We start from the raw sequence: 18,884 nt of genomic DNA on the forward strand, positions 1-18,884 counted from the left end.
TAGACATCAAAGCGGCTTTCCACAGAACCACCAAAGCCCTCTCCTCCATCCCGCCGACCAAGGTACCAAGGGGTTTCCCTTTTACATCCTCACCACTCACTCCTCCACTAACACTGCTGGTCAACTTGCTCACTTCACGCTCGAGGTTTCGACGCTGCCAAAACGTGTGCCTAACGATGGCGGAGACCAAGAGTGAACGGATACGTCGCCTCACCAACGAGATGATGCCCGCGACGGCCCGGTTGGCCAGCTTGGATCCATCACCAACATTGATGGTGAGTAATATTACAGACCAGATCGTGGCCGGTATAGGTCTGTTGGACACTTCCTCAGATGCCACCACCTCACTGCGTCCTGCTGCCGAGGATTCAGCGGCGAACGAGCAAGAGGAAGAAAGCGATTACGAATGTTCTACATATTCCGACGACGAAGAGGAAGGTGAAAGCGATGAGACGTTTGATGCGCCACCTCTGCTGGGATACCTGAGAAATATTCGCGGTGCTATCGTGAGTAACTGACCACATGGCTAGCGTCCGACTACTCCCTTGCTAAATGTGACATTTTACACAGGTCGAGAAACATAAACCTCGAAGCCTTAGTCAGGTCCGGGGACTCAAGTCCCACATCAACCCCTTCCCACACCAACAGCGAGCCGCGGCAGTAGCTGTACAAGCAGGAGAAACTGAATTTAAAGGCTTCATTCTTGCGGACCCGCCCGGGCTTGGGAAGACCCTTCCGGCGTTGATGGCGATAGCTGCGAAGTTCCGTGAGGGGGGCGGGCCCTCCGTGGTCGTTGCACCGTTGAGCTGCTGCCGGCAGTGGATGAGCGAGATGGACTCGTAGTTTGACGGGACAAGGTGAGCTTTATTCTACCCAACGTGTTTGTATACCTGTGCTGATGAGAGATATAGAGCAGAATGCCAGCAAGATTCCTAGCAGCTAACAGCGGCAGGAGCAGCTAGCAGCAACGGCAGGAGCAGCCAGCAGCAACGGCAGGAGCAACTGATGGAAATGGCAGGAGAAGGTGATGGCAATAGCAGGAACAGGCGATGATAACCGTCTGACCTAAGATCATCTGCTGCTCTTAAGTTCCATATTTGCCTACCACAATTTTGCCCTTTAGACCTAGTACACACTTGCCTACCAAGATTTTGCCCCTTAGACCCCATTACACATTCGCCATCACACACAAACACTTAATATGTTGTCTACCCAAGGCGTAGGAGAATTTGCTCCAGAACATGCCCCAGCACATGCCCCAGAACTCTTTCTTCCATGGTCCTCGGTTTGTGGGCCAGCCGACTTGATCGCTTTCAAGCTTCATGCATTGCATGCTGGCTTGGAGGACCAGTCGCCGCTCTATATGTCTCTGCAACGGAAGAACATCGAATTCCTTATTCACTACTACGAGAACGGTGGCAAAATCCCTGTCGGAGACCCGGTCATGTGGATCCTTCATGGAGAGATCTTTGACGGTATGCCTCAGGGCGTCAAAACCCCCGCGATCGAAGACTTCGAGAAGGTCTTTGGGAAGCTTCGAAAGGTTCAGTATTGTGGAAGGAATCTGTTCGTCTTCTCCAGTCCTATCTTTCCTTTTCTAATATTTCTGTCTAGGTCCCTCTCCATCAGTTTGGACAAAAAGGATTTGTTCCAACAGCTCCGGGTCCAACAGCTCATAAGATGGCTCAATCAGCGAGCTTCCAACTTGGTCTTGGTGGATACATGCATCAGGATGTGATTCTCCCGTCCCTTTCTACTTCTCTTGCTAATATCACAAGATATCTGCCGGATTTCGAATCCCTGTGGTCTTCAACAACAGTAACCCCCCCATTCCGATTAACGTCGCCATCTTGAATGATACCGGCTACACTTGTCGGACAGTTCTACCCGCCGACTTGGTTGCACTCCAGTGTCCTCCACTCCCAATGTACCCTGCTCTCGTTGGTCTAGTGCCTCTGAATACAGCAGATGGGGTTTGCTATCAGACTCGGATTCATATCGAATGCAAATCAGGAAGGCAGGTGGGACGGCTCTTACACCATGGTTTGTAGAGGATGGCATTGTTGATCCATTGGCATCGACTCGGCCTTTGGGAAACAAGATGCGTGATCGTCTCTATTTGCCACCGCCCCAGGAAGCACGACTCTCTCTGTTTCGGCAACTAAGAATGGTATTGTCACCCAACCTCCTACTATGAATTAAGCACAGCACAGTCCCCACGGCATCATGCATATCCGCAGACATTCCAATTCCCTCCGCCCCCATGTATATAGTATTCACAGTCTGGTTTGCGAGTAGTTTTTAATGGACAGAGGCTTAAAAGCCAATAACCCCAATAACCTCTTCTGTTCCAGAGACTTGGTGGCGACTTCGACATATCGTCGAAGCAATGATCTAAAGAGCCGAGGTCATGGGCGAGGGCTTTGGCTGAGTGCCATCAATGATGCTACTCTGCCATCCATACCTAGGCGCAAGAGCTCCAGTCAACGCCCCAGGCCGCGAACACGTTACAGCGAAGCTCAGCAGGAGGCAACCGGGTCGGTCAGTCGAAACCAAGGGGATATCCAAGAGAGGCTGCGGTCGACGAAATAATATTCTCGAGACCTGAAATATCACAATGGGAGACCAAGCACAGGCTACCCTCCCTACCTATTAAAGGTTAGGTCATGGTAGATCCATGTGCCAAAACACGTGCCCAGACTATCAGTTAGTATTGGCAGGGGCGAATCTGGATCTGCTTGCCCCTGGAGCGCCACTTGAGTCATGCAGGCCCCCAGCCACACAGGCTCGACAGGGGTGCCGGATAAACAGGTCCCTGAGGTCCCCGCCCCTGGCGTCCCTGACAATCCTTGGCTGCCAGCCGCCCAGGAAAAATGGTTTCCGAAACGACCCGAGCTCCGAAAATTCGGTGCCGGGCAGATGGCGAGTGTGAAAAGATGTTTATCTTTTTTTTTTTAACTCCAGTTTAACAACCATCGAAAAAACCTCAACCTCTCCAAGGAAGTTTTTATTTTATTTTTCTCACCAAGACTCAATTGAGCCTCGTCTCTCTCTTTCTACGACCGAAGGAAATCCCCTCTCATCCTTTTGATCCGATCTTTCACAATGGCCAGCCCAACCCAGTCAACTTCCTCAACCAAGGTTGAGGCCGTCGTCCAGAGCGCCGCCGCTGCCGCCGCGCCCAGCAGCCAGCTCAGTGGTATTGGCCTCTACTCCCGATTCGCCCTCGCTGGTTCCATCTGCTGCTCCGTTACCCACGGCGCTCTCACTCCCGTCGATGTGTAAGTCGAATCCCCCTTCCCACGCTCCCCAGCTCCTTTCTTCTGCCGCCCGCCGTCTCCCCATCCAATGGGGCGCCATTATTGATCAATCGCAGCGTCAAGACACGTATCCAGCTCGACCCCGTCACCTACAACAATGGCATGATCGGTGGTTTCCGGAAGGTCATCCAGAGCGAGGGTGCCGGCGCTCTCCTAACCGGCTTTGGCCCAACCTTTGCCGGCTACTTCCTCCAGGGCGCCTTCAAGTTCGGAGGATATGAGTTCTTCAAGCAACAAGCCATCAACCAGCTCGGCATAGAGAACGCCTCCAACTACCGGACGGCCGTCTACCTCGCCTCTTCCGCCGCTGCCGAGTTCTTCGCTGATATCGCCCTCTGCCCTCTCGAGGCCACCCGTATCCGTCTCGTGTCCGAGCCCACCTATGCCAATGGCCTTGTCGGCGGTTTCGGCAAGATGCTCAGAACCGAGGGTATCGGTGCATTCTATGCCGGCTTCGGTCCTATCCTCTTCAAGCAGTAAGTTCCCCGCAATCCGCCCGAGCAGTGGGCTGGACATCATCCCACCTGCATCAAGTGGCTAATTTGCTCTCTCTCCACCAGGGTTCCTTATACCATGGCCAAGTTCGTCGTCTACGAGAAGGTCGCCGAGGCCGTCTACCGCCTATACCCCAAGAAGGACATGTCCGACGGCCTGCAGACCACCGTCAACCTGGGCAGCGGCCTGATCGCTGGTTTCGCTGCCGCCATCGTCTCCCAGCCCGCCGACACCATGCTCAGCAAGATCAACAAGACCAAGGGCCTGCCCGGAGAGGGCACCACCTCCCGCCTCATCAAGATCGGCAAGGAGCTCGGCTTCCGCGGCTCCTACACCGGCCTCGGCGCCCGTCTCTTCATGGTAGGAACTCTCACCGCCTTCCAGTTTGCCATCTACGGCGATGTGAAGAAGGCCTTGGGTGCGACTGGGGGGGTAGAAATTGCCAAATAAAGAACGAAAAACGGTGGGAGGGCAGCGGAGCGAGAGCGGGGGACCCGGGGGTGGCCGGGGGTAGGGCCGGGGGGCTCGGGGGCGGGGGGAACACCTCAGTTGGCCCGCTGAGAATTGAGTGTGGTTAGTTGCCCAACCAATTATCGGCAGGCAAACAAGACGAGCGACAATAGCCGTCCATCTTTTTACTCGAGGTACGAATCACAAACGACGTCGGAAGCTCGAGCACGGATGCGTCCCGGCTCTCGTCACTTGGCGCCCCGCGCCCCTCCTTGCATTTAAAACCTGGCTGCTGGACGTAGGATAGCTCGCTGTATTTCCCATGGCTCTCTATTATTTTCTCGAGTTTGACTGCTTTCGTCAACTTTTTTTCCCTTTTTTTTTTTTGCTTTCAGGGGGCAGGGGCGGGCGGGATCTGGTCTGTTTTTTTCTTCCCCCGTCGTCCTTAATTCCTCATCACGAAAACCTGCCGAACCCAGCATAGAGCATAGAGCACCGGATAGCGGAAAAGAGACGGATTGTATTGCGAAAAGAGAGAGAGGGTCGTGTACAAATAGTTCTCTATTATCGCGCATAATAGACCGAGGTTGGGATGCCTGCCTCCCTATTCTCTGATATTTGGTCTTCGCAGAGCAGTCGTGATATGTTGTGCGGGTTCGCGCCGGCACTTCTTCATCGCCAGAGGCTGGAAACGACCCGCCATCCATGCGTATGCCAGAGAACCTGAGAGGCCGGGGCGCAGGGTGTGCTTTCCGGAAAGGAGTATCCTATGAGGACATGCAGGTCGACATGAAGCACCATGAGAATGACGAGGCTGGCATGTCTGAATACATGACCTTGTGGTACAGCATTTCACACAGGATCGATGATTTCCGGCCTGGACAGGAGCCGCTCCCGGGAACATATACCTGCCGCCTGTGGGTGCGATTTTGCAACAGTGCATCATGCCCATGAGCATGCCTCCTCCTGTGCCAAAGACTTCGCCACTAGGCGGGCAGAGGAGCTCCGAGATGAGCTTTGTGCTCTAGATCGACTATGCGACTGCCAAGTGTGTGGCCACGGGGCCCAATTCAAGCAGTTCGTCCCGTGCGGCAAGGCTTTCACGACGTTTAGGGAGGTCGACGTCGTGTCTTGCGAATACTGCAATACCTGGCTTGTCGAGCCACATGAGTGGCGCTCTTACCCGAACTGACATTTAGACAAAGCCCTACGGATTACGTTGGAGGTCGAATACGCTGGTGTTTCGGCTGGTCGCGCTATTCTCCCACATTTGTGTCCGTTTTGTCTGAATGATAAGACCGAGCCAACACACGTACGCGTCTTTCGCTACCATTCCAGATATGGGCATCCATGGAAAGCATCTCGTTGACCATTTAGACAGGCAATCGAAGGATGCAGCTCAGCTCTCCTGCCCATGTTTTCCATCCATGTGCACGAAGTCAGAGAAGATGGACAGCGTGCAAATGAGGCGCCACCTCCAGGTTGTCCACGGTCTCGAACCGGGGGGAAAGAGAGCTAAAAGTGCTCGAGAGCCCCTGTGAAGCACCACTGGGCAAGGGACAGCCCCTAAGAGGGGAAGGAAGATGTCTAGTATATCGCCAGGCCCGGCACTATTATGGATTGCGTTATCCCCCTACAGTGTACACTTGCCTATGTGACTTACATGGACGGGGGGTCATCAGGTATTAGTAGCGGACGTTGCCGTGCATTTCGGTCCAATGACGGCAAAGAGGCCGCCAGGGGAAGCGGCTGGTATGTCAGTCGTCTTCAGTGTAAAGCAGATGAGGCATTAACCGCTCCAGGCCGAGACAATTATATGGTAAATTGAAGCCTTTTGGCGCCCGACACCTCCTTGATGCAAGCAATGGCGTAGTAAAAAAATAGATCTGTCACATATCTCATGCTCGGGTAGTCCGAATGGCCTCGTCCAAAATATCCAGACCCTCCTGAATCTCCTGCTCAGAGATGGTCAAGCTGGGTACGAATCGCAATGTGTTTGCGCCAGCAGTGATAACCAACAACCCCCTCTCGCGCGCCGCGGTGATGATTGGCGCAGGGTCCTCGGTCAGTTGGAGGCCGAGGATCAAACCTCGTCCACGAACCTCGGTGATCAAGCTAGGATACTTGTTCCGAAGCTGCTCGAACCCCTTGACGAAGACGGCCCCCTTGGCAACGACGTCCTTCTGGAACGCTGGATCCGCCAGCCTCGACACAATGTAGTGTGCCAGACGACAAGCAAGGGGATTTCCGCCAAACGTAGTGCCGTGGTCTCCAACCTTGATCTTCTCGGCCACGTGCTTGTTCACGATAGTGGCGCCGATGGGGAATCCATTGCCAAGGGCCTTCGCTGTCGTGAGGATGTCGGGGTGCGCCTCGGGCGGGAGTCTGCCATGCGCCCAGAGGTCACCGGTCCGGGACAGTCCGCACTGGATCTCGTCGTACTGCAGGACAGCGCCGACCTCGCGGCAGCGCTTGCCCAGGGCGATAAGGAACTCGTCCGAGGCGACGTTGACACCGCCCTCGCCCTGGATAGGCTCGACCAGGACTCCGCAAGTCTTCTCGGTGACCAAATCCTTGATTCCCTCGACATCATTGTACGTTCCATACTTGAAGCCCGGGACCATAGGTGAGAAAGGAGCCTGATACTTGGAGTTGGGCGTTGCTGACAGGCTACCCATGGTACGTCCATGGAAGGCACCGTGGAATGACACAAACTCGTGCTTCTCCCCGGTCGGATCGATGGTCTTGCCGACCTTGCGTGCAAACTTGATGCCCGCTTCGTTGGCTTCCGAGCCCGAATTGCAGACGAAGACGGCGGTCGCATCATGCATGCATCCTGCCTCGAGAGTCTTCTCCACGAGCAATTTTGACAGGGCACCGGTCCATGGATTATAGTAGAGATTGGACGCATGTACCAGTGTCTCGGCCTGGAATCTGCCGTCAGGAATCTGGCCTCGGTTCGGATCGATCGCGTGGATGACTCACCTGCTGGGCTATGAGCTTACAGAACTCGGGATCACTGTGGCCCAAGGCATTGACGGCAATTCCAGCGGTCAGGTCCAGGTACCTGCGATTCTCAATATCCCATATGTATGACCCCTCTCCCTTGACGAACACTGGCGGCGGCCGGGAGTAGGTTGCGACCATGAAAGGGGCATGCTCTTTCACAAGGGCGGCACTGGCTGAGTCCGCGGCCGGGTCGGGACAGGGCAGGGTCGCATCTCTCTGGTACGGAGTCAGATTCCAATCCATCAATTGGCATGCAGACAGAATCTTGGAACAACTCACCTCGAAGTTGCTCCGAACCTTCTCTCCCATGGTCGAGGTTGGGGCAGCAGCCGCCTGGGAGTAGAAGCGTGCGATGACCGGAGCATGCCGTGGAACTGCTGCCCGGCTGGCAACGCGGCCAGAAAGCCGCGTAACTGGGGCTCGGAAAGCCATTGCAAAAGCCAATTGCAAGTAGACCGTATTGCCCCCGGTTGAGGAGAGGCGGCTAACTACACAGAAGAAGCGGAAAAGAGAACCGAGTCATTGCGGACGAGCGACGAGGCTACATAGGATGACTCTTGCTCGATAAGACCCTTATCGGTACCCTTTTTTTTCCCTCGTCGGTGTGGGGACCCCCGCTCTGCAGCCCTGATGGAGCCGCACCAGCCAATAGATGCCCAAGTACCTACCTAGGTACACTAGATCATCAAGCGCTCTTGACGACGACATCGGACGGTCTCGGAGCCAGTGATACCTGCAGAAGCGGGAAGCCAGTCGACATACAGATTACATGTCGCCAGCTCCTGCGACTCGGCCAATCGATGCCTCCGCACGCGGCCCCTTGAACATGATTAAATCCCCTTGGACAAGACGAGACGAAATGGAGCCAAGGGTGGTAGTAGATCTCGTCATACACCGGATCCAAAATCATGGGCAGATATTTCGTGCGCCATTCTTCTTGGGTAGCATCACCGAGGACCTGGCAGAGTGAAGTAAACGAATAGATAGATACTACAAGACTCTATTGTGGCAAATGAACATGATGGACATGGACTCGTAAATCAGAAAAGTAATGCAAAGCCCCTCCAGCCATTTCGAAGGAAAAACAACGTCTACATCATCAGCCAATTGACCATCACCAGTCATGATTCCGTCGTTGGGACTGGTCGTTAAGTATGGAGCCAACGTAACCGCTACCGAGACTCAGACTCAGATGATGGTACTCAGGCGACTGCAAGGCACAGTACCTGTTCCTGAGGTATTTGGTTACACTGAGGATGGTGGTCAGAGGTTCGTTTATATGTCTTGATTAACGCCGAGACCCTATATATGGAGGCTTAGAGAACAGCACTACCACATACGACCATACCCACTGGAGAACTCGGGATCCCGTCCGCTCTCCCATAGATAAGCCAGTGAGGGCCAGACTAGTAGTTGGGTCGGTGACGACCAGCGAATCCCTGGTGTTGTATGTTTTTTTGCCCCATTATTATTTTTTAGTGTCTTTTTGTACTCGAATATCCGGGGAGAGTTTGACAGGGTGAGTGACATGAATGAAGATGAGAGCTAGGCTGTCTGCAAGGAACTCAAGCATGTGGTAGAGGCATGGATGGATCGATTGTATGGAAGACGGACGGTCCGGCTTTTTGTAGACGCGCTTCTCCCGATAACCACCTTAAAGTTTGTAGCGCGGATATTGCTTGACTTCTTGTTAATGGCTCTGATCTCGGCTGGCGAAGGAAGGGCGTCGCTCTTTGGAGAAACTCGGTCAGCCGTTCGTTCACCTTGAGTACGGATGTCCAATTCAAAAGTTTCGTCCCGATTCAAGGGAAACACTAACAGACCCACTCTTTTGACCAACTAAATCAGCCTATCTGCCCCTCTTTATACTCATTTTACCCTCTAAGCGAATAACCTCCTGGCAAAGCTAAGAACGCCACACACCTGTTGCTTGTAGAGGACTTGGACGCTATGCTTACTAACGTTTAGCACCTACTGAAAGGTGTTAGCGAGGATTTAGTGTCTAAAGCGACTGCACCTCATTTAGGTGTTAGTGCTATTTACCTTCGTTTATTGAATAATATCTTTATAATAAGGTGTTAGTGCTCGGGACGAAACTTTTGAATTGGACATCCGTAATTACCTATACATTGGATGGCCAAGCGCAGCCATAACCTCCAAGCCACTTGCAAACCTCCCACGACATGAATCTCGCTACAATGGGTCAATGCCAAAGTATTTTTAACTAGGAGGCGGTGGCTTAATGACGGACGGGAGGGCGTAAAATTGATAATACACCTATGTGCGGGTTTGAAACCAGAGACCAGTGTGCACAAAACCAAGGCTCCTGAGAAGACTCTGAATGCGGCCGATAGTTCAGCTCGAATCCTCACACAACCCCACTCTCCGTATACATGGCCGTGTTGCAGAAGGGCTTTGCATAACTATACAGCGCTAGTACGCATGTCATGGGGGACTTTCTGGCCCACTTTCCCCACAATCGGCGGCTTCTGGAAACCCGCCCTCCCCACCACCATCACCAGTTTCACATGTCAGAAACAGCGGCTCGTGACAGCGACACGGATTGCCGCCAACCGCATTCCACCGGCTTTACCGGCCACAGTGGGCTTCCAGGATGGATTCGATCTCTCTTCCTCTCAACCCTCGTATCTTGTCATATTTTCGCTATCCCTTTCGCCCCCTGCTGTTCTGTATATTTCCTGCGTCTCCTTAGGCTCCTTTAGTCTCTATCCTTAAGGTTCTTTTGACCCTCCCTAAACGCCATTATAGACCTCAGCTGAGTGAGCATTGGGCATATATTTCTTTGTTTTGCTCTGCTCCCCATACGCGGCCCTTGTTTCCCTCGCCGTCCAACACCTTCCGAACTGGCTCCCAGAACCGCACGAATTCCAAGTAATAGACAATACATGAGCTTCTTGGATTCTACCGGGGATCTCTACTAGCCTGGCCCCTTGAGACTGAGTGTAGCTGTTCTCCGACAGCTCGTCCTCGAGGCAGATAGATCTCCGCTGAACTTTGCTGGGTAACGTCGACGGAAAATCGAGCATTCGGATTCGATCAGTTACCATGATAGACCATGTTCTAGGAAGACCATCAGTAAAATCACGCAGACTCCAGGTCCTTGCTGTGTTGACATTTTGGTCGGCTTACTTATTCAAGTATTGCTCCCCCAGTTGCGGAACAAGACCGGCACGGACGTGGTGTGCTAACCAAGACACAGGGGCCACAAACATGGACCGCCTCTCTTGCGTTTCTTCTCACGCATTTTCTCCAAGTCTCTGACAGCATGGCAGACTGTAGTCATCACCATGCTCTACCTTTACGCCGCTCGGAACTTCAGCACTCTGGTTGGATTGGCCAGCCCGGAGCCCTTGGCGAATATGTACGATGCGACCTACTATCGTGCAACCTGGGTGCTGACTGCACTCGACGCCGGCTTCTGGACAGCCATGAAGATTCGGCAGAAATGGCTACGCGATATTTCGAGTGTCGTATTCTCCGTCTTCTACCTGTTTGCCGCCGAAAAGGCCGACGAGAAGGTTAGGAAGGTCAGGGGAAATCTCACTATCGACCACCTCAGAGTCAGCTGGAATAAAGGGAACGAGTCTCCCTACCTGAGGTTCTTCCAGGGGCTTCAGAGGCCACGCTTCACACGCTGGCCTCCGAGGGCTATCCGGATTCCGCGACCGCCGTCGAGTGACTACAAGGAGCCTGTCTCGGGGTGGCTGTACTACGATGGTCCGCTCTCGAATTTGGAGCATCACAACAAGATAGTTCTAGACATCCCGGGCGGTGGATTCGTTGCCATGGACCCTAGATGCAGTGATGATAAGCTGATGGCATGGGCTGCCAAGACTGGACTGCCTATCCTGAGCTTGGACTACAAGAAAGCACCCGAGTTCCCCTATCCATACGCCGTTAACGAGTGTTACGATGTCTACACCACTATCATCCACACTCGCGGCCGGTGCATTGGCTTATCGGGCCGGGAAGTTCCTAAGGTTGTCGTCACTGGAGACAGCGCGGGTGGAAATCTGGCAGCGTCCATGACACTGATGATCATCGAGAGTGGCTCTACCCCGGTGCGGCGGTTTCGTGGACAGGCCGACCTTCCACTACCTGACGGTCTGGTCCTTTTCTATCCGGCGTTGGATATGAACATCGGAAACTGGATGTCGGACGCGCAGATGTCTCTGATCCAGGATCGGAGCATGCGAGGCACCAACAAGCGGATCGTTCGCCGCAAGAGCATGCAGTATAACGCCCTCGCCGGCACCCCTCACCAGTCAGATGACGAAGACGAGGCGACCCCCAAATCAATTTCGAGCTCGGAAACGGGCCCAGGGCAGGCCGGTCTGGCTTTTGAGAGCAACTCACGCAGCCCCAACCCCGAGTACACGCACTCTGGGCCGTCGACCTGGACCAGGAAACAGCATGCCGCGTCGTCCGAGCCGCCGAACCGCCAGGGAAGCGCTTCATATCGTGCCGAGCCTCTCGGCACGCGGCTGGCCATGTCGTCGATGCTCTCGTACTTCAACGACCGAGTCCTCACGCCCGAGATGATGCGGGCCATGATAATTCTTTACATCGGCCCGCACAACCGGCCCGACTTCAGCCAGGACTACCTGCTCAGCCCCATCCTCGCACCCGACATCCTCCTGTCCTGCTTCCCCAAGACGTACTTCCTCACAGGGGAGCGGGACCCGCTCGTCGATGACACCATCGTCTTCGCCGGCCGGCTCCGGCGGGTCCGGGCGGCGGCGCACGCGTCCGGGGGCGCGCGCCTCGAGTACCGCGATTCGGACGCACTGGTCGACGGCTTCGACCAGAGGGACGCCGCCGAGGTGGCCCTCATCCCCCGCATCAGCCACGGCTTCCTCCAGTTCCCCACTGTCTACCCGCCCGCGTGGAAGCTGATCGACCGCTCGGCCAGCTGGATCGAGGACGCCTTCGCCGACGCCGAGAGGCGCGACAGGGAGCGGCGGAGGGTGGCTGCCGCCGCTGACGCCGCCAACGGCGTGGGCGCAGGGGCGGGTGCGGGCGCGAATGCGGCTAGGCACCACGCCCGTCAGGAGTCGAGCGGGGACGAGGACCGACCGCTGGAGATTGGCATGACCAGAGCCAGGGCTAAGTCGGTGAGGGACGAGGCGGGGAAGAAGTTGGCAGACGCAGACGCAGACGCAGACGTGGACGCCGGGGTAGAGGCGGTAGTCAATGGCGAGAAGGCGGCAAATGGGAAGGTGGGGAGGAGGAAAGGTGCAAAGGCGAGGGCGAAGGATAGGGATGATAAGAGCCTGGTCAAGCTGGATAGCTCGGATGACCTCCTGGGCCGTAGGATGCTCGGTCTTGCGGGAGGGTTGACGGGTTTGGGAGGGGAGGAATGAGATGTCGACGAGGTGTATCTAGGTAGTTACTTGCCTGTCTCATCTAGATGTATATGGATTCCCTGAAGGTGCTTTTTCTCGCTCCGAAAGGACCATGCAAACAGTTTTGGGCGATTCTGTGCTCTTGAAAACCATCTAGTCGCATACTGTCTACGTCGCGGAGTCGCGTACGGTGCTAGCAACAAAGGCAACGAAGGAGAATCCTAGATTTCTCATGGGTCACAGGAACAGCAAGGTATTCTCCGCGTACCTGTCAAGAATGTCCACTATTAACCTTCCCACGATGTTCCGCAATATGGAGCCAGTCCTAGTTAAGGACCAGTCGGGAATCTTGCTGAACCGGGGTGACGCTGCCCCGCTGAAGCTGTCAGAAGCTGGGAAGCAGAGCATTCTGCTTGACGAAGAGGTTCAAGCTGCAATCCAGGAGCAAGAGACCATTCGTGCCGCCATTCTGGAGAAACACCCAAGTCCTTCAGCAGCGGCAGGGAAGATCAATCCGTTGTGGGAAGAGTACAAGAAGGTTGACTTGTCTCGCAAATCTCTCATCTAAATCGGGACACGCCGTTTGTACGCCTAGAAATGCAATCAAACCAAGAGCAGGCAGCAGCAATGGCAGGAGCAGGCAGCAGTAACAGGAGGAAGCTAACTGCAGCTTCTCCTAACTGCCCGCTGCTATTAGCTGCTCCTGCGCCTGCCATTGCCATTGCCAGCTCCTTCTGTTACTGCTGCTTGTTCCTTCCTTTACTATCGCCTGCTCCTTCTATTACTGCTTCGCCTGCTCCTTCTGTTACTGCTGCCTACCTTGTAAATACTTCTGATATGATAGCCGCTAGGACTCTGCCAAGCAGTATTTGGTAATGAGAGACTTTCACGCAGCCACAGGCTTGCCCGTCATGCTGGCCAGTTGTGGCACCGGGGGGGCAAGGACTAAATGTGTGCAATGCGCGAACGTTCTGATACGGTGCGGACCTTGGTAGAAGGTGTCATGGGAGGAGCAGGCAGAAGCACAAGTTCATCGCCCTGGGCAGCTCAACCCTGTATTCGTCTACACGCTAAACGCTCGTAATTACAATGTCGAGGCATACAAGAGAAAGGTGAGGGACCGCAAGAAGAGGACTTATACGGCTATCATGCAGTCTATCACCAGGTTGGATGACACCTAACTTGGTACTCCAAGGTTTATCTCGTGATGCTAGTATTTGGTGGCGGGTTTTGCGTGTGCGTATTTCTGCGCGAAAAGGGGTGGAGGGATGGGTCTGTAGGAGCTTACAAGGTCGTCTCTGTGGGCAGACGGGTTCCGGGCTGCCAAAAATCTTTGGATAGTTGGAGCATAAAAAAGACCGAATCTCCGCGGATGCCGAAGCCTCGGCGCGCTGCTTCTCCTTCTTGGCACGCCGATTATTTTTTTCGGAGCCCATGCGTTGTCGTTGTCCTGGGCGATGGCCTGATCAGGGAGTCTTCCCTCGGCCTCGTAATCCTTGTTGGGATGGGAGTGGCTTGAAGGAAACCTGGCTTCCAATGAGTCGCGTGGGAGATAGCCGACTTTCCCAAGTGCCCTGATCTGAGGGCGACCTCGTCATCCTCTCCAAGCTCTCGTCTGATCGCAGCCAAATAAGCTCTCTCGACTTCGGCTTTTCGAAGGTTCGTGGCAGTGTAACGTGCTCTCAGAGGTCGGGTCTCCCAGTCCATTGCTTCGTAGCTGTCTGTGAGGGTCCGGTGCTCCCTCGCCAGCAGAGAGCACTCCCAGTCCCCAGTCTGACCGGTCAGCTGTTCGTGGCTGCGGAATGATCTATTAACGTGTGTTAGCAAGCGAATGGTGACAGTGGACATGAAACGGTGATGCGATGACGATCAAGAGTAATTTAGCAATAAGGATAGCAACGGCTAGTCAAATGCCCCTACCTTAACAGTTAGATGTACCTGCCTGAATAGTTGAATGCTCTTGCCCGAATACCTAACCACCCCTGCCCGAATAGCCAAATGCTCCTACCCGAATAGCTAAATGCCCCTGCCTGCGGAGACAACCTCGTCGGCAGTACCTGCCTGCGGTCAAATAAAGGAAGAGTGACTAAGTCCCCCATATCCAGGCAGGAAGCCAAGAACTCCCAAGATAGAGAGAACAAGATTTTGTTCTACTGGGTTGACAGTTACGCCCTCTTGAGCCTGCTCCACGGTCACCCCATCACGTCACTGACTCGCATGCGGCTCGCGTTTACTGACCTCGCTGAACGCTCACGGCTGAAGAAGGCGTAGCGAGGGGGGTGTTGACTGGCTAATATATCACTCGCATCATCTAGATGCTGGATGCGGTAACGCTGCGCCGTCCGCCAAGCACGATCCAGAGCATGGTGCAGCCCCTCTCCAAGCACATCGTCGAACTTGATCTGCCTAGGGATGAACTTGATCAGTCAAACATCGCATTCAAAGCATACAGGCAGACACTCCACGCCGCTTGCTCACGAACCCGGGCTAACGCGCAGGGGGGTAGATCGGGAGGAGATCACGATATTATGATAGCATAAAATTGTAAGCACGGCTACAAGTAACAAGGACCAAGTACTCGAAAAGGCACCGAATTTCGGGCTTTCTATTCTGTATGTCTTGTCAGGGCTAGGTACTTTGACTATATAGTACTGTGCTGAGCTTGGGTAGAACGTTGCGATATCCTTCAGCCGTTTAAGTCCCCTTACCCAGCTGTACTCCCCTTACCCAGCTACTCTTGCGCCAATCAGTACCCTGGTCGATAACCTCCAGGTGCAACCAGTTTAGGGGTTCCAGTACATGTGGCGCCCCCACGTCGCAATGGCGTGGGGAAGGTGTGCGGAGACTACGGCGGGCGGAGACGGCCGAAGCCCGCCTGCACCCACATGTTACCCTCCACCATAAGGTTTTCGCAGCGTTTCCCCATCAAACCCGCGCAATTGAGTTTGACTAGCATCAACGTCGCAAAGAAAACTTTCAAGGAATACTATAACCTAGGGTCCTACATAAGAATCGTGACGACAAAGAGCTTGTACGCGGAGCTATGGGTTAATCGCGGACTAACGTGGAGCTACGCCTTCACCTACGAGGAGTCGGCTAAGTATTTTGAAAAGGCTATCGCCGCCGACCCTGACCGCGCAATGCCCTATTGGGGTCTCGCCTACTCCCTGGGCCTCAAATACAACAAGACGTGGGACTTTTTCGATGACCATGACCTACAGACGACGGTGGACAAGGCCCACAGGGCAACTGCGTTGGCAGCCGAGAAGGTTGCGGCCGCCTGGCCCGTCGAAAAGGCGCTCGCCCATGCGATCCAGGCCCGGTACCCATGGGTCCATGATCAGCACGGTTCCCGCGAAGAGACCTCGATCTGGAGCCAAGAGTATGCCGAGGCCATGACAGCCGTCTGCCGAGAATTCCCCAACGACCTGGATGTCGCTGCCTTGTGCGTAGATGCACTCATGAACTTGACGCCCTGGAAGCTTTGGGATCTTCGGTCGAGGATCGCACTCGGAACGGTGGCGCCGCAAGTATTGGCAGATCGTGCTTAGGGCCGATTCTGGTCTTTGCACAGGAACTGCTGGGAACTTTGCCAGTCCTATTTCGAGGCTTGATGGCCATGAACTGCATTAGGACCCATTCAATTGGATGTCACGAGATGCCGAGGACATGGATGCGAAAGAGTGACAGCGAAGATCTAGTTCAGTTGTATTAGCAGCTAAGGGTAGTCTATTTGACGGACTCAGCTGCCATCTGACCCAGTATCATGGCTGTTCATCGGTCTGTCCCAAAGATTGTTCATCCCTGGGACAGGATAGGCCAGCAAATGCAGGTGGTCGCTCTCCTCGCAGAACCAGATGGCCGTCCCATAATCGGCCCTCCCAGTGTTTCTCCGTCGATGATAGGCGTTGTTCAGTTCTCTATCGTTCGTGAGAGGGATGGTCTCGCCTAACGAGGTCAGTGAAGAAGCTCCAAACCAGGTAGCCGTCACTGTGCGCCATGACGATGAAGTCATCATCCTCGAAAATGTGTATTGTGTTCCAGCCGATGGCTGCATCCAGTGTATTAGGCCACTCATCAAAATCGAGTGCGAAAGTAGATCTCTTGTAGATATCGGGCATCTCGACATCGGGCATCTCAGCAAGATCTCTCGCCATGGAGTCGGATGTCTCCGGATCGATTGTATTCCAGTCCATAATCCGCCGGCGCAGGTTTGTATGGTCTCGGCGTTCCTCATTCCTTTGTGGCGAAGCTGTATAAAGGAGGGGAGGGAACGCGCTGAGGAAAGGAGGGTCCACGTCTGGTGTCGCAATTACGGCAGTTTGAGCATGTGTAGTTTGACTATTCCACCGGGATACAGCGTATGATGAATGAAGGTGGTCGGGTCGGACACCTCCACGTCGAACCGAGAAGGATGACGTGAATATGTTGAAGATGACATGAGTGTTGCCGGCTGCATCGTCCGGCAATGGAAGCAGAGGGTCCCAATTATCGCCTGGTATTCTTGCGATTTCAAAGTCACCGTATGACCCAGCCCGTCGGCAGATCAACTCTAAATACCCCAAGTTCTCCTGGTAGATGGTTGAAATTTTACTTGGCGTGAAGAAAAAGGTTTCCGAGTACAGCCCCATGGTGAACTTGTAGACTACCAGCGACCGGTCCGAAGCAGTGGCTCCATAGAAGGAGTGGCCCTGTAGAGGGTCGACGAACAGCGTCATCGTATTCTGCGAAGGGTGGCGTCCAAAGAGCATCATGTCCGCAATGGGACTCGACATATCAACCGCACGAACCTGGTGCCCGAATGTCCAAACAGCCACATCGCTAATTCCTGAAGCTAGGACGACAACGTCGCCCACGGAAACACAAGACGTGGGAGGGCTTGGTAGAGTGATTTGTTGGAGTTCGTTCGATTCGAGGTGCCAGGCAAACCTGAAGATAAAGTAAGCACCACTACCCAAGCATAATATGGCGGTCATTCTCATCAAATATCCGGATCAGGGAGAGAGGTATGAAGTGGAAACACACATCCGGCGATCGACATTTACCACAACAAGCTTATCTCCAAGCGCTACCAGAATAGCGCTCTCTCCAAGCATTAGCAGATTGGGGACACGGTAGATCTTCCGCAGTTGCGTTCTTAAATCGTCGACGAAGACCACAGAATTCTCCGGGAATCCTAGCCCGCCGGGTTGCCAGGCTAGTCTTCCATCTGTATAACGGAGAGCGGTGTCGTCAAGATCCAGGAACAAATGCTCCCTGGTAAAGAGGCCCGGGCATTCAATCTCCCATGCGTGGTCCGGGGGGTGAAGTATTGGGTCCAGGGTGAAACGCTCCTCCAAATAACTCGCACGGTTCCTTAGCCACGGTTCAACATCCAGGGCGGACCGAAACTTTCCTAGAGATCGAAGGTGGTATCTGCGGGCGGCTTCAGTGAAAAGCCGCTCTGTGTCTTGCGCCACACCGGTGAGTTGCTCCTGGAGGGAGGTATATTCCAGGAAGCCAGGGAACCATCTCACAGCCAGGACTCCGAGAACATTCCTTTGAAGCCAAGCGGCTCTCCATTGTTTAGAAACGTTCAGCATGTTGGATATCTCGGTTCCATTGATGTATTCCGCAATAAGCATCAGCAACTCAACCGGCAGCCGGACGACGATGTCAGTTCGTAGGTCGACAGCGGAAAGATGTGCTGCCCACTCCCGAATTTCATGGTTTGTAAGGGCAGATACCAGATTCCGAAGATTCGCCCTCCTCAGCAGGACATCTTGGCCTAGAGAGGCCAGTTGCCGAGTGAGTAGATCATCCATGGATAGTCTTGGGACCGAGGAACATATTTATGCCCCGCTATGACTGCTTCCGCCTAGTACCTGATTTTTATACCTTATCCTGATTCTGAGATGGAGCTTGCGTTATGGAATTCCCTTGCTGTAGGAGCAAGAATCACAACACCTGCAGGCGCACTGACCAAGTTTGAGTCCAAACGGAAGCTGTTAAGCTGAAAAGTACCTCTACCCTTACACAGCACTCTCCAAATATTGACAAATATTGAGAAATCAAGCATCAGGAAGCGTAAAAGAGCTGATTAAATTTGATATACTAAAACACATAACTGTAAGATTATGTCGAGATTGATTTTTAAGGCTTTTTTTTGGTAGATGTTCAGAATGCTGCGCGTTTGCTCGTTAGATTGGTTTCAAGGTTCAAGGGGGAGAGACTTTGTGGAGGAACACACGCTAGTGGGCATGAG

At 53.9% G+C, this 18,884-nt stretch overlaps 10 protein-coding genes across 10 annotated transcripts; 8 read left to right on the forward strand and 2 right to left on the reverse strand.

Moving 5' to 3' along the window:
- Positions 1 to 176: 176 nt before the first annotated feature.
- QBC33DRAFT_565180 (uncharacterized protein) lies at positions 177 to 936 on the forward strand (the record flags this gene model as incomplete). The annotated part of the gene is made up of 2 exons (XM_060430413.1): positions 177 to 506; positions 571 to 936. 2 exons carry the CDS (start codon positions 177 to 179, stop codon positions 841 to 843), a joined length of 603 nt encoding a protein of 200 aa, XP_060288931.1. The 3' UTR covers positions 844 to 936.
- Positions 937 to 1,624: 688 nt separating this feature from the next.
- Positions 1,625 to 2,240, forward strand: QBC33DRAFT_522303 (uncharacterized protein). Its single transcript, XM_060426530.1, has 2 exons — positions 1,625 to 1,734; positions 1,779 to 2,240. The coding sequence occupies exons 1-2, from the start codon at positions 1,681 to 1,683 to the stop codon at positions 2,049 to 2,051; spliced, it is 327 nt and encodes a 108-aa protein (XP_060288932.1). The 5' UTR covers positions 1,625 to 1,680; the 3' UTR covers positions 2,052 to 2,240.
- A 706-nt stretch (positions 2,241 to 2,946) lies between these two features.
- On the forward strand, positions 2,947 to 4,314 carry QBC33DRAFT_615297 (putative mitochondrial phosphate carrier protein). Its single transcript, XM_060432630.1, has 3 exons — positions 2,947 to 3,281; positions 3,377 to 3,796; positions 3,881 to 4,314. The coding sequence occupies exons 1-3, from the start codon at positions 3,106 to 3,108 to the stop codon at positions 4,263 to 4,265; spliced, it is 981 nt and encodes a 326-aa protein (XP_060288933.1). The 5' UTR covers positions 2,947 to 3,105; the 3' UTR covers positions 4,266 to 4,314.
- A 567-nt stretch (positions 4,315 to 4,881) lies between these two features.
- QBC33DRAFT_522306 (uncharacterized protein) lies at positions 4,882 to 5,299 on the forward strand. The gene has a single exon (XM_060426531.1). The coding sequence runs from the start codon at positions 4,971 to 4,973 to the stop codon at positions 5,217 to 5,219; it is 249 nt and encodes an 82-aa protein (XP_060288934.1). The 5' UTR covers positions 4,882 to 4,970; the 3' UTR covers positions 5,220 to 5,299.
- Positions 5,300 to 5,813: 514 nt separating this feature from the next.
- QBC33DRAFT_522310 (acetylornithine and succinylornithine aminotransferase) lies at positions 5,814 to 7,830 on the reverse strand. Its single transcript, XM_060426532.1, has 3 exons — positions 7,554 to 7,830; positions 7,251 to 7,490; positions 5,814 to 7,192 (listed from the first exon to the last, which is right to left on the reverse strand). Exons 1-3 carry the CDS (start codon positions 7,704 to 7,706, stop codon positions 6,164 to 6,166), a joined length of 1,422 nt encoding a protein of 473 aa, XP_060288935.1. The 5' UTR covers positions 7,707 to 7,830; the 3' UTR covers positions 5,814 to 6,163.
- A 411-nt stretch (positions 7,831 to 8,241) lies between these two features.
- QBC33DRAFT_522312 (uncharacterized protein) lies at positions 8,242 to 8,599 on the forward strand. Its single transcript, XM_060426533.1, has one exon. It carries the CDS (start codon positions 8,398 to 8,400, stop codon positions 8,560 to 8,562), a length of 165 nt encoding a protein of 54 aa, XP_060288936.1. The 5' UTR covers positions 8,242 to 8,397; the 3' UTR covers positions 8,563 to 8,599.
- Positions 8,600 to 10,340: 1,741 nt separating this feature from the next.
- QBC33DRAFT_443953 (hormone-sensitive lipase) lies at positions 10,341 to 12,658 on the forward strand (the record flags this gene model as incomplete). Its single annotated transcript, XM_060424246.1, has 2 exons — positions 10,341 to 10,432; positions 10,495 to 12,658. The coding sequence occupies 2 exons, from the start codon at positions 10,341 to 10,343 to the stop codon at positions 12,656 to 12,658; spliced, it is 2,256 nt and encodes a 751-aa protein (XP_060288937.1).
- Positions 12,659 to 12,876: 218 nt separating this feature from the next.
- Positions 12,877 to 13,208, forward strand: QBC33DRAFT_583844 (uncharacterized protein; the record flags this gene model as incomplete). Its single annotated transcript, XM_060431385.1, has 1 exon — positions 12,877 to 13,208. Exon 1 carries the CDS (start codon positions 12,918 to 12,920, stop codon positions 13,206 to 13,208), a length of 291 nt encoding a protein of 96 aa, XP_060288938.1. The 5' UTR covers positions 12,877 to 12,917.
- A 2,400-nt stretch (positions 13,209 to 15,608) lies between these two features.
- Positions 15,609 to 16,332, forward strand: QBC33DRAFT_522318 (uncharacterized protein). The gene has a single exon (XM_060426534.1). The coding sequence runs from the start codon at positions 15,781 to 15,783 to the stop codon at positions 16,189 to 16,191; it is 411 nt and encodes a 136-aa protein (XP_060288939.1). The 5' UTR covers positions 15,609 to 15,780; the 3' UTR covers positions 16,192 to 16,332.
- Positions 16,333 to 16,406: 74 nt separating this feature from the next.
- On the reverse strand, positions 16,407 to 18,564 carry QBC33DRAFT_28268 (uncharacterized protein). The gene is made up of 2 exons (XM_060423265.1): positions 17,666 to 18,564; positions 16,407 to 17,569 (listed from the first exon to the last, which is right to left on the reverse strand). The coding sequence occupies exons 1-2, from the start codon at positions 18,442 to 18,444 to the stop codon at positions 16,561 to 16,563; spliced, it is 1,788 nt and encodes a 595-aa protein (XP_060288940.1). The 5' UTR covers positions 18,445 to 18,564; the 3' UTR covers positions 16,407 to 16,560.
- Between the last annotated feature and the right edge of the window lie 320 nt (positions 18,565 to 18,884).

This window comes from Phialemonium atrogriseum (assembly GCF_030411735.1).
Source record: "Phialemonium atrogriseum strain 8032-3 unplaced genomic scaffold QBC33scaffold_1, whole genome shotgun sequence".
NCBI lineage: Eukaryota > Fungi > Ascomycota > Sordariomycetes > Cephalothecales > Cephalothecaceae > Phialemonium > Phialemonium atrogriseum.